At 36.1% G+C, this 12,408-nt stretch overlaps 2 protein-coding genes across 2 annotated transcripts in view; both read right to left on the bottom strand.

The window, feature by feature from the left end:
* Positions 1-1,027: 1,027 nt before the first annotated feature.
* The window catches only part of LOC106952839 (5-hydroxytryptamine receptor 3C-like), an 18,595-nt gene continuing 7,214 nt past the window's right edge, over positions 1,028-12,408 (bottom strand). The window contains exons 2-10 of the mRNA XM_015041249.1: positions 6,892-6,955; positions 5,770-5,933; positions 5,363-5,407; positions 5,073-5,179; positions 4,569-4,738; positions 4,123-4,286; positions 3,207-3,417; positions 1,725-1,934; positions 1,028-1,630 (exon numbers count right to left, since the gene is read on the bottom strand). Coding sequence (XP_014896735.1) covers positions 1,347-1,630; positions 1,725-1,934; positions 3,207-3,417; positions 4,123-4,286; positions 4,569-4,738; positions 5,073-5,179; positions 5,363-5,407; positions 5,770-5,826 — 1,248 coding nt within the window. The 5' untranslated portion in view covers positions 5,827-5,933; positions 6,892-6,955 and the 3' untranslated portion in view covers positions 1,028-1,346. The remainder of the gene's footprint in view (positions 1,631-1,724; positions 1,935-3,206; positions 3,418-4,122; positions 4,287-4,568; positions 4,739-5,072; positions 5,180-5,362; positions 5,408-5,769; positions 5,934-6,891; positions 6,956-12,408) is intronic.
* Positions 7,875-11,360, bottom strand: LOC106952764 (5-hydroxytryptamine receptor 3A-like). The gene is made up of 9 exons (XM_015041131.1): positions 11,313-11,360; positions 11,039-11,202; positions 10,872-10,916; positions 10,666-10,772; positions 10,330-10,499; positions 8,977-9,140; positions 8,673-8,883; positions 8,342-8,527; positions 7,875-8,246 (listed from the first exon to the last, which is right to left on the bottom strand). The coding sequence occupies exons 1-9, from the start codon at positions 11,344-11,346 to the stop codon at positions 7,957-7,959; spliced, it is 1,371 nt and encodes a 456-aa protein (XP_014896617.1). The 5' UTR covers positions 11,347-11,360; the 3' UTR covers positions 7,875-7,956.

The following is a 12,408-nucleotide window of genomic DNA, read 5'->3' as shown; positions in this document are numbered from 1 at the left end:
TCTAACCATATCTACCAGCAAAATACTTGATCACAGCTACACCAAACTACTCACCTAAAATTCATTTATAAGTTTCGTAAAAAAATAGTTGGATCTAAAATTCCTTATAGTTTGTTATTTTATGCATTATACATATAATCTGTGCTTACAAGTGTGACACTTTAAAAAAAAATATTATTAATTATGTCAAAAAGTTGATTTTATACTGAATACAGACACTGACAGAGTGTTTTAATGCTTTTAATTCTTAGGAGTACATATTCATAAACATAACCAGAAAAAAAATACCCAATCCATTATGGACCAAAAACAGAATAATGGCAAAAATAAGTTGTTATTTCACACCTACAATGAGCATTCATCCATTTTATTTTTCAGCACCTCCACCTGCAGGGAATCACATCCCGTTCCAGTTCTGCATTGATTAATTATAGGCTCATCTGGGATTTATAGTTGGCTTAAAAAAAAAATAAAAAATCACAATTTCGTTGACAACACCGACTGTCATCATGATAAGCAAATATATCAGCTTTAATTAGGTCTCAAGGATGTAAGTTCCCTCAAATAAATACAAAATGCAGTTAAAAGGGTTTATTATTGGGGTTAAACAATCCAAACCCACATGGCTCTTTGTGAAAAAAATGTTTCCCCTTGTTAAATCATAACTGTGGTTTATCACACCTGAGTTCAATGTCTCTAGACCTGATTACCGCCAAACCTGTTCTCAATCAAGAAATCACTTAAACAGGAGCCAGGTGAAAAAGTGAAGTACACCAAAAAGATGGACATCATGCTGAGAGCCAAATAAATTTAGAAATATATGAAAAAGAAAGAAATTGAGGTCTTTTAGTCTGGAAAGTGTTACAAAGTCATTTCTAAAACTTTGGGACTCCAGGAAACCACAGTGAGAGTCATTAGCCACAAACAGCAAAAACAGAAACAGTGGTGGCCTAACTTTACAATTTGATTATTTACATCATCCTTTATGGTTATGTGCAAGAGGATCAACAAATGTCCAGGCAACATTATAATCTAAAAGTGATAAGTAAGCTACAACTTGAATTTAATGTTTTTTAATGTATATAATTCAACTCAGTTTCACACAGTCTAATATTTTGCAGTGATAGAGCATGCCTTGAAAATATATCATAAGAAAAATATTTGATAACAAGGATATTCATATGTTTGAAGTTGCTAGAAACAGAAGATGACACCTGGGTTGTGAAAGTCAATGATTGATTGATTTGATTTTAACTTGAACTAATTATATTCTAAAGTAAATAACATCTGTGATTTAATGGAACACATTAAATTCTAAATAAAACTGCAGTAAAACAAACTGGTAGTTATGCAGCATTATATGAGGCGACCCAGATAATGATGATGGAAACGAAGCTGACTGATGTGAAGAAGATGTAGAAGATGAACAGCAGGCGGTCGATGACGAGGCCGATCTGGATCCAGTCCTCTGAGCTGGGACTTCCCTTGAGCTGCTGGACAACATGGCGGTGGATGGCCTGGAGATCCCTGCTCAGGTTCTTCAGAACCTGGAGGGTCTCGGCCTCCTTTAGCGTCGCCTTTCTCTCTGTCGTTTCATTCCCTTTGGACTCTGTGGGGACATCTGCCATTTCTGTCCCAGAGAAAGCAAATTATCATTGTCAATTCAAAATGAGCAAAATGGATAATGGTGGAGATTAAAACCATATTTTGGGTCTGTGGCCGACCTCGTGTATCAGGATTCTTAAACACCAGGTCTTCTTGCGGCTCAGGCTTTGGTGGAAGCCCCACAAGTCGACCCAAGAAGCGAAGAACAAACGCCTTCATCCAACGAGGAGGTGCAGTGTAGTGAGCCGAGCCCCGCAGAAGATTGGTGATGAAGATGGTCTCCATCAGACTGGTGACCATCATAGTCAGACAGAGAGACAGGAACACATCTGGAACAGTAACCAGAAAAAGCTCTAACACTTTGAAGTTGTTTTACAGAAAAACAAAAATCAGAAATGTCACTTTTTGAGATATACCTTCTGACTTTAGCATTTGTCTGTTAATAGATACTTACACTTTATTTTGATTCCATCATTTTGCATAAAAAGTAAAACTGGAAATGGTGCCTTATGTTTATATTATGTAACTATTTATTAAGCTCCTCTCACTCTGTTTCGACAATGTATGTTACACAGGCTTATAAAGCTCATGAGTAAGCTAGCTAGTCTTTATGAATGTGTATTTGAATCACAAGTGTAAAAATCGCAGCATTCAGCTGCCTCAGGCTGTATTATGTTATTTTCACTACAACATATTTTACCTTACATATTTTTGTTGATCAGTTATCTTGGGTTGATAGATTTCATGCTCTATCTGTGCCTCAATTTTAATGAAAATATTAGCTGAAATAATCTGACATTAAGTTGGGCTGGCATCAGCTGGAGCCACTTCAAGCACTCAGCATGCAGCAAGCCTTCATTAGTGCAGAGAGACCATCTGCATGGTTTATCATTGTCTTGATAAACCAATTAGATAAAGCAGTAGCATGTGTGATTATATATACTGGAGTATGTAGTGATAAAAATGACAATGCAGGAGTGTTATCTACGAAAGGGAGCGTGTCTTCTTGAATAGGTAATAGTCAGCAGTTTTAGGATTGTAAAGTTTTTACGACAGTCAAAAAAAGAAATTAGGATTTACACAAATCTAATTTATTTAACAGATTTGCTTTAAAATAAGATACTGTATCTTGAAGCCAATCACCTCACTCACATAAAAGGTTGACATGTTATATTTGTGATAATTACGTAGATAAAAAAAAAAATTGGAGGTTAATTTTGCAAACATGCTTCCAAGTGTTGCTCTGTGAAAAGCTACAGAAGCATTTAATGCCCAGCAAAACAACCAGACTGACATTGTCCTAAAAGTTGTGTTCATCCAGTTGTGCAAATACAGATTTGTTTACTGTGCTTGGGTCATGAAAGCATTCCCATTTTACCAGAAGATATTTCTCTCAGTCTATGCATGATTTTTCTGTTTCGGTGGATTTTAAGAGAGATATCTCAGGTTTCATTTTATGTTCTGAGATGTCTGCAGCCTAAACTTTCAACACTTTAACCCCTGCAGCGTATGTGTTATCATATTGCCTTAACTTTGCATTAACGAATAGTTACATTCTACACATGCAGTAAGATAAATCAGCAGAGCTTCTGAGAACTGACTGATGAGAGGGATGGTGTTTCCAGTGTTAGGGAGCAGGTCGTTGGTGCTAAGCAGGAAGACAGTGTAGCCCAGGACGAGGGTCATCTTGAACAATGACCGGTCGATGCTTTGGATGGGCAGGATGAAGCTGAAGAGATCCACAGTGATGAGGAAACAGCTGGGGATCAGGAGGTTAACCACATACATGGTAGAGTGGCGCCGAACAGAGACCTGCAGCAGAATAATGCATGTAAGCAGACAGTAAATCTGAGACAGATACAAAACTTGAATGTCAGTAGAAAGAGCTCAAAAAAACATAATCAGTAAAAAATGGAAACAACTTTGTGGTGAAAAGTAACATTTTTAATCCAATCAGTTCCTCCAGGATTTTGCAATTATTTTTGTGATTTTCCGCATTCAAAATCATTAGTTTTGTGGTGCTACTTTAGAAATATTTGCAAGGACTTTTGCAATATTTGGGCTTATGTGGGACGCTGAATGTGACTTTTTGTTATATCAATCGCGGACTATAATTTGACCTCAAGTAAGGCTGAACATTTTAAAGAAAATTTGCAATAAACGCATAATTATGCATTGGTGTTAAAAAAAAAATATGGGGATCTGTTGATTTTGTGTAAATTTCCACACAGAATTTACGCAAACATTTTGCGTGGAAAAATTTTTGCGTACATTTTGTTTGCGTATTTAAATACTGTAAATACAAGTATATACAGTATTAATTTTAATTAATGCTGTAAATGCAATTTGAATGCAAATGCAAAATTGTCTTTTTTTTAGCATCTCTTGTTTTTATTGATGGATTAAACTAATTCACTTGGTCAAGAATTTGTGTTTTCTGTGAATGTGCTGATGTTTCCCACTTAGTTTATAATTAGTTAACATCAAACATTATAAATAACTGCACCAGTTTCTTACAAAGAAGCGAAGCTCATCATAAGTGGACCCCTCTAGGATTGGTACTGTCACCTTCTCTGATTTGATTCCAACTAGCTGCCATTCACCCATCGTTGCCATTTTGTTTATCGACGCCTGAAATATATCCTGGTCTGTGCCTACAAGTTCAAGTTGTACAGCATCACCTGTAAGGACAATAAAATTAATGTTGGACCAGATCAAGTTGCTCAGCAAATGGAGAATATTTTCTTAAAGGGAAGGTATTATGTATGTCTTTGGCAAATATGTACCATTTTATAACACAATCAAATAACTATAAAAATGCTATATATATCAAAAATATTATTAAATAATAATAATAATAATAATAATAATAATAATAATAATAATAATAATAATAATAATAATAATAATAATAATGAAACCCATCTATTCTCTGCTTTATAGTCAACATAATTTGTACTTACTAAGGTGTATGTAGGAATTGAAAGTGAAAGTGCATCTTTGAATATCGAATGGAAACAGGTAGATGTTGAGACTGCAGGAGCTCACGACTCGGACAGGCAAGTCATCATAAACGAGACCACTGGAATGCAGGTAGGTGTACGGGACGCTTGGTGCTAAGTTCTTCTCCATGCTGCAGAAAATCAGACACAGGTAATATTAAATACAGTACATATCTGGTGGAATTTCAATAACTAACAAGAACTCTAATTAGAATGGAAAATGTCAGCAACCTGATGTTTCTTGAGGCAATAATGACCAGGGCTTTTGAAAACATTTATGCCTTTTACATTGTTCTACAAAATTTATGCAAGAAAGACACACAAAGTAGGTAATAATAGTGAAATATATATATATATATATATATATATATATATATATATGTAAAATAACTTAAAATCTCCTGTGTGTAAACCTTGAGATCTTTATGCCTCAAGTTGTTCATCTACATCCAAAGGAAAACTTACAACTCGTTGATGACGATATCTGGCACCCAGAGCAGGTTTCGTGCAACTGCAATCCATTCAACACCACACTCCTCTTGGTCCCAAACAGTAAATTCGTTTTGCCACTCCTGTACACATAATTACATGTTTTAAATTTAAATACCAGAATTTACCTCAGCAACAACAAAGCTTTGTACTTTACACCATTAGACACACTGATAGATCCAGTGTGATCAAATTGTAAAGGTTTGGTTCTCTAAATATTATAAGTTAGAATCACTTACGAAAGTGATTTTAAGGAAAACACTTACTAAAGATTCCCAAATGAAAGTTGTCAGTACCTGGGACTTCTCATCCTGAAAAGAACAGTTTTTAAAGCAGCAGTTGGTAACTTTTACAAAAACATATATTTTTTTTAACATATTTATTAAAACTAATTGTATATTTAGACGTTACAACACAAGACAGGTAAATTAGCTCTGATGCCTCCTCTCTGTGGTCCTACTGCTGTCTGCAGAAATACGCCGCTCAGTCAGAAACAACCAATCATACATACACAAATATGTAAAAAAAAAAAAAAAATTAAAAGTTACTCTCTGTACTTTTAAGAAACATCTTAACAAAATCTCGTATGGATGACAAAATAGAGCCAATGATTCAACAAAAACAGCAAAGGGGAAAAAATGAGAAAAAAAAATACAGAAAAAGTTGTTCTTACCACTCCCAAAATGCCAAAGAGAACGAATGAAATCCTAACTTGGGTTACGACCGACATATTTACTACAGGTCGAATAGCGTTCAGGTCAAACACTGGCTTTAGGGAGTTCAGCAGTGAAGCTGGAGTCGGCTGGGAGCAGTTCAGAACGGCGGAGTTGAACGGGGCTGCAAACGGCAAACAAGAAAATATGATATTTTAATGGGTCAATAACACACATATTCTTCAATAGGGAAGCTATTTCCTGTCTGGATTTTTATGTGAGTTTTATGAAGGGTTTCAGGGTGTAATAGAGTTTTTACAGTAACCCTAGATGTACACAATCCAGACTGTGATTGTTCATAAAACAAAGATGAAACCAAAAATACAAATTTGAGTAGAAAACTAAATACATCCTTGGTGTTTAAATACAAAATAAGAAGGTAAGTCAGGAGTTTCTGAGTAAATCATTTCACTAGTTGAGCAATAATTAGTGTGACTTCTTCTACAAGAGCAGAAGTTCAACAGTTCGCTTGTCTGGGTCATATGAATATGTAAAACGATGGAAAAACATAAGCAGAGATTAAGTGTGGGGATGAGCAGGGATGTAGTCAGGATGAGAGAAGATCTGTTGCCAACTTAATGACTTTGTTTCTATATTTAGAGACTTTTCAGACTTTTTTTTTTTTAAACAAGCGACTGCCGTGAAATCTAACTCTCCTTATCTGAGTTATTGGAGAATTTATATGTTGACATGTGAAAGAACCAGCTATCTGAGGGTCATACAGGCATAATGCTGTATCAGGGGCCCACAAACTCCTCCGAAAAGACACTAGAGATTGATTGTCATTTTTAATTTAACTACTGGAAAAAAACAATTCTACAAGCCATTGCATTATGAGATGTGCTTAGTTTTTTTTTTCCACACAGTATTTATGTTTTTGCTTCTATTTTGCTTATTACATTAACATACAGTGTAGAATCTGTTTTTGGAAAGTCAAGGTTGAAATAACTCATAACCTGGTGATGAGCTGGTCGGTTTTATTATATCCTGATAGAGCTGATTTTTTTACTTAAAGTGTAGTTTAAACAGAACTGCGAGAGCATAAACTCAACTAGGTCAAAAGAAATAAGTCCTGTACTTACCCAGAGTCAGCAGAGAGATGAGGATGAATAGTTGCTTAGAAGGCTTGACTTTCAGCAGGCAGCACTAAAAACATTAACACTGGGTCAGCAGTAGTTGTTAGACTGAGTGATGTGTAAGTGGTGAGGGCTGTCCAGTTAGATTTGAGCATAGGATTCAAAGGCCTTCTTTATAAAAAGTAAAAAACAACAAAAAAATAGCATTTATTTATTTTTCGGTGGAAAATTATTTGCACTTTGTTTTGAAAAACCTTTCAATTACCCTGTTTGTTTTTTTTTGTTTTTTTTTTGTTTTTTAGAAGTTTTAACCCAACGTAACGTCAAGAAAAAAAAAATAAATAAAAAATACTTGATGTGGATGAGCTTTTAATTCAAAACCTGGAGGCTAAATTATCAGATTTGGTGGGATTGGGATTATTTTCAATATTATGTTCAATTTTTAAACCTTTTAAAATTTCCGTTGATCATATGTCTACTGAAACCAGGATTTAGAAGCAAAATATTTTTTCACACTCACATTTAAGCTTACTTAAACTCTGACAGAGTTGAAATTGGGCTTTATTTTGCTTTGGGGAAACATTGTTACCTATAACCTTAAAATGCAGCTGCAATGTCTCATTCAGCGTCACTAAATGTGTTTGGCGAAACTTTGACTTCTATATATCTCACACTAAAATCCTCTGCAAATTAAAATAATGGAGTTGGAAATAAAATAAAGTGTTGGAAAGAAAATTCAATGAAAAGCTGTTAGACATTTTTCAAGTAAATTTTATTTTGCAGAAAACCTTTCCTCCATTTAAAATTCCACAATGTTACATAAGACGTTGCGTTGTAATAATCTATAATAAATATTAAATAAGTGATAAATAAAATAGAGATTTTAAAGCCCCATAAATCAGTGAGTACATTATTTTTCTAAACATTTGCAGTTTTTTAAAGTATATGGCACTAACATTGTTGCTAAAATAATTCACTGTTTAAAATTCTCTAAAAAAAAAAATTACAATATTGTGGTAAAAATTCTGCAAGCACTTTCTGAATAAATGCAGGTCTCCAACATGCAGCGGTCTACTGGTTGTATGAGTTAATCCAGACAATAATGATGGTGATGAAGCTGACTGATATGAAGACGATGTAGAGGCCAAACAGCAGGCGGTCAATGATGAAACCCACCTGGATCCATTCCTCAGAGCTCTGCTTCCCCTTCTGCTGCTGCTCAATCTCATAGCGGACGGCCTGCAGGACGCGGCTCAGGCTCTTCAGCTCCGTCAGAGCCTCGTCTTCCTCAGCTGATCCTTCTGTTCCTGGAGGACCTTCATCGGATTTCATTTCTGCGACCGCTGACATCTTCCTCCGCTCTATTTTTTAGAAAACAGTGATGACATTTACCTATTATCAATTTTATTTATTTCATTTCTCATTTGATTTTTATTATTTAATGTTCCCTGCATACCTGAATTTTTTGGCTTCTCAGTTTTTCTCGGCATGCAAACGAGACAGCCGAGAAAATTCAGAACGAAAATCCGAATCCATCGAGGGACGGGAGAGAAGTCAGGCGAGTTGCTCAGCAGGTTGGTGATGAGGATGGTCTCCAGCAGACTGGCCACCATCAGAGCCAGGCAGAGAGAGAAGAAGACATCTGGTGGAAAGAGAGCAGAGGATGCAGGAAAGGAAAGTTTGAACAGCTTTGGTTTATTAGAATCATTATTGAAAAGACAAATTATCTTAACACTTTAACAACCAGATGTGCACAACTATCAATGTTCCCTGAAGCTCCTACTGACTTATCAGAGGTATGATGTTTCCGGTGATGGGCAGCAGGTCGTTCATGATGAGCAGGAAGACGGTGTAGCCTAGGATGAGGGTCATCTTGAAGGAGGATCTGTCTACACTCTGAGGAGGCAGCAGGAAGCTGAAGAGGTCCACTGTGATGAGGAAGCAGCTGGGCAGCAGCAGATTCACCACGTACATGGTGGCACGGCGCCGCACTCGGATCTGGAGAGAGAACAGGATTAAAACCGGAACACCACTTACTGTGATATATAATTCAGTGATATATAATCATTTGAAAATATACTATTAACTTACATAAAATGCAAGCATGTCTGTATAAAGACCCAACTCATCATCATTAGGTACTTTCTTTGCGGTGATGTCCATCAGCTCCCATTCACCCATGGTGGTCATCACATTCTTCGAGAGCTCTGTGATTGTTTTCGCGTCTCGCCCGAGGAAAACTCTGATCTCAGTCGCTGGAGAAAGAAAAGGACGCACATTACGTTTAATAAAAGCTCCACCCTTCTAACACATGGTCATCTATTTAATAAATAAAAATATTTAAGAATAACAGGAAAAAAAGAAGCCAAACATTGATTTCCCTGGTATTGACAGAATTTCTTTCTCTACAGTTATTATCCATATCTAATCATTTTGCAGTTATGGAAAACCTACGAAAATTATGCAACGTTTAAAAAATGTAATTTGGTGTTTCCAGAGACTGGCAACGCCAGTCAAAACTTTTCTATTAGTTTTGAAATGAGATAAGTAACTGACACATGGACTCGTCTTTGAGTTATGTCCTTCACAATGTACCATTTAATGATAATTAATGCAGAAAAGATGGGTGAGCTCAATAGATGCACACATTTATACTACAGACAATTGCTGAATAATCTCAGATTTAACAGAAAAAAAACATTCATGGTGATGGGAAGAATTCACAACACATTTCCTTGACGGATATCTTAAACGGGAAATCACCAGTCAGACAATCATGTTAATCTCCCATGAAACTTTGACATGTGTTTGAAAAACTCCTGTTTCCAATGTCCTTTGTACCATATAGTGCATTGTAAGAGGAACGTTGTATTGTACAAGGTGTAGGTTCTATTAAAAACTTCACTGTCCCATTTACTGATTAGACACAAGATTGAAAAACATACTTCAAAAAGTTTTACCCAAGCTTTTGAGACTAAGTATGAGGGCCGACAATTTTGATTAAAGATATTTAATATATATAATTTTTGTTTCTAATTATCGCCTAGTCATTGACTTTGGTAGGTCACAGGCAAGTATACATATGTTATTACAAGTCAATATATATATTAAATATAATACCAATTTCCCTCTATAGACTCACAATTCACTGAGTTATGAATTGAAACTTGTGTTCTTGCCTTTAACAAAACTTTTTGAACAAGTTGATTTCTTACATAAAATAGTAATAATTATGCCTCAGCATCTCAATTGGACTAAATGACTAGAGACTGTCATCAGCCAGCAGCCTGGACACAGTTTGACATAAACATGTTTTGCCCTTTGAAAGTCCTGATTGTAGTTCACATCCTGATTACAGCACAACAGGTGATCCCAGCGAGATACATTGAACCTTTTCTCAGTTTCAACTTCAACTTAAAGAAAGACTTGAAGAGAGAGACTCACCGTAGTAGATGTAGGAGTTGAAAGTCAGGGAGCAGTTCTGTATGTCGAAGGGGAAAGTGTAGATATTCAGGTTGCAGGAGCTCACAACTCTGACAGGAAACGAATTACTCATCGTTCCATCATTAAACAGGTAAACATACGGGACTGATGGCGCTTTGTTCTCCTCCATGCTAAAATCAGAACAAGTTTAGGAAAACCCACATTGAATTCAAAACCTTTAAAGTTGCGCAAAATATACTAAATTACAAAAAAGTATCTTTTTGTCACCCTGTGCCTTTAACGAACCTATTTTGCAACATTATTGTGCAAAATTTAAGGTGCTAAAACTAAACTCACAACTCATTGATTACAATATCCGGAAGCCAAAACTTTTCCTTGGGAAGAGAAATGTTGTCGGTGCCACATTGGACTGGATCCCAACTGATGTACTCATTCTTCCACCACTGAAACACAAAAATCTCAGTTAGCTTTTTAACTTTATGCATAGAAAGTAATCAGCCGAATAAAAATGAGAGACGACAACAAATGTTTTCACAGCTTACATAGCTCAGCCAAATGTAAGTGACGAGGAGTTGGGACTTTTCATCCTGGAATACGAATGTGACACTCAGCTTTAATCTTAACAAAATTTAAATATTTAAACTGTGCACTCTTTCTTTTATAAAAGAAATCATATTTTATTTGTAAAGTGGCTTGAAGCTCAACATACCACTCCTAATATCCCATAGAGAGTGAAGTAGACGCTGATGTTGGTGTAGGTCAGCTGGTTCTCGACGGGTCGTATGGCGCTCAGGTCGAAGGCAGGAGACAGAGCCGCCAGGAGGCTGGGCTGGTCCGGCTGGGCGCAGCTCACCTCGACGGCGCCGCAGAAAGCTGACGAGCAGGTTATATTAGCAACAATGAGGCTTAAACCTTTAAACTGTGCAAACAATCAATAATGACTATTTTCAATATTAATTAATCAACTATTTTTAAACATTCACCTGGCAGAAGGAGGAGAATTACCACAGTGGGCATTGCGGATGGAAGAAGCAGCTGAAAATAAAATAAAAAGTCAGTTCATCTCTAGATTTTTGTTAAATTGTTTGACGTTACAATTCGTTACCCCGGCAGAAGATAATTTCAAGCAAATTGGGAACATTTTGGTTCTGAATTGATATTTTGAAGAGGTGCAGAGTCTGGAGTTGAAATTTGCAGACTTGAAGCTCAACACCACAGATTGAAAGTCTAAAGAAAAATTCAAAATGCTGCTTAACATAGAAAGGTTTGGCTGTTTCAAAGGCAGTTAAAAAATCTACTTATTGAGGAAGGTTTGAATAATTTTTAACAGGCTATTTAAAAATGCATTTGCAATGAATATTATCAGTCCTTGTTAAATTGTTCTACTATTTCTATTAAGAAAAATAAAGTGTCTGGGTTCAAATGCTGATAGAATTGATGCTTTACCTTTGGTGTTGTTTCCTTTAATGCCAAAACATTGAGGGTGAATAAGTTTTAATTTTGCTTCTTTTTGTCTTTTATTACTAAGTAAAATAGAAATCTTTGAACCTCAGTTTAAAAACTAAAAATCTGCTGCGGTATACTTCCTCCTGGCTCTCTAACGCTTAAAGAACTAGATTCAGCGTCTCACTGCTCAGATATACACAACACCTGTACAACCCAGGTGTGATAAATCCTCCTGCAAATAACGTGATATAATTATGCAGATTGCAGCTGAAACACAAAGCAGGGCAGCTGCTTTCTTTGCAGGTGGTTCCAAATGAAACAAACACAAACCACAGTTGACACGGTGAACCTCGCTGTGCGACTCACATGTGGTGAAGACTGACCGCGGCGCTGTCAATGTCACACCTGATGGCGGTAGGCAAATAAATGGTGGAGTCCAGACGAGAAGCAGATGTGGTCTGGTTTCTCACCAAAGCCTTTTTGCATGTTACACAAGATATTTGTTTGAAATAATCATTTATCAAATTCCTGTTTCTGTTCAACGTGGGATTGTATTTCAGAAGGAAGGAGAAGTATCGGGAAAATTGATAAAATAGACTGTTATTATTATAAGTTCTTCTAAAATATATTTTA

The sequence above is a fragment of the Poecilia latipinna genome, unplaced genomic scaffold (genome assembly GCF_001443285.1).
Source record: "Poecilia latipinna isolate Pla-1442-1.1 unplaced genomic scaffold, P_latipinna-1.0 Scaffold2, whole genome shotgun sequence".
NCBI lineage: Eukaryota > Metazoa > Chordata > Actinopteri > Cyprinodontiformes > Poeciliidae > Poecilia > Poecilia latipinna.
This window is presented reverse-complemented; position numbering and strand designations above follow the sequence as displayed.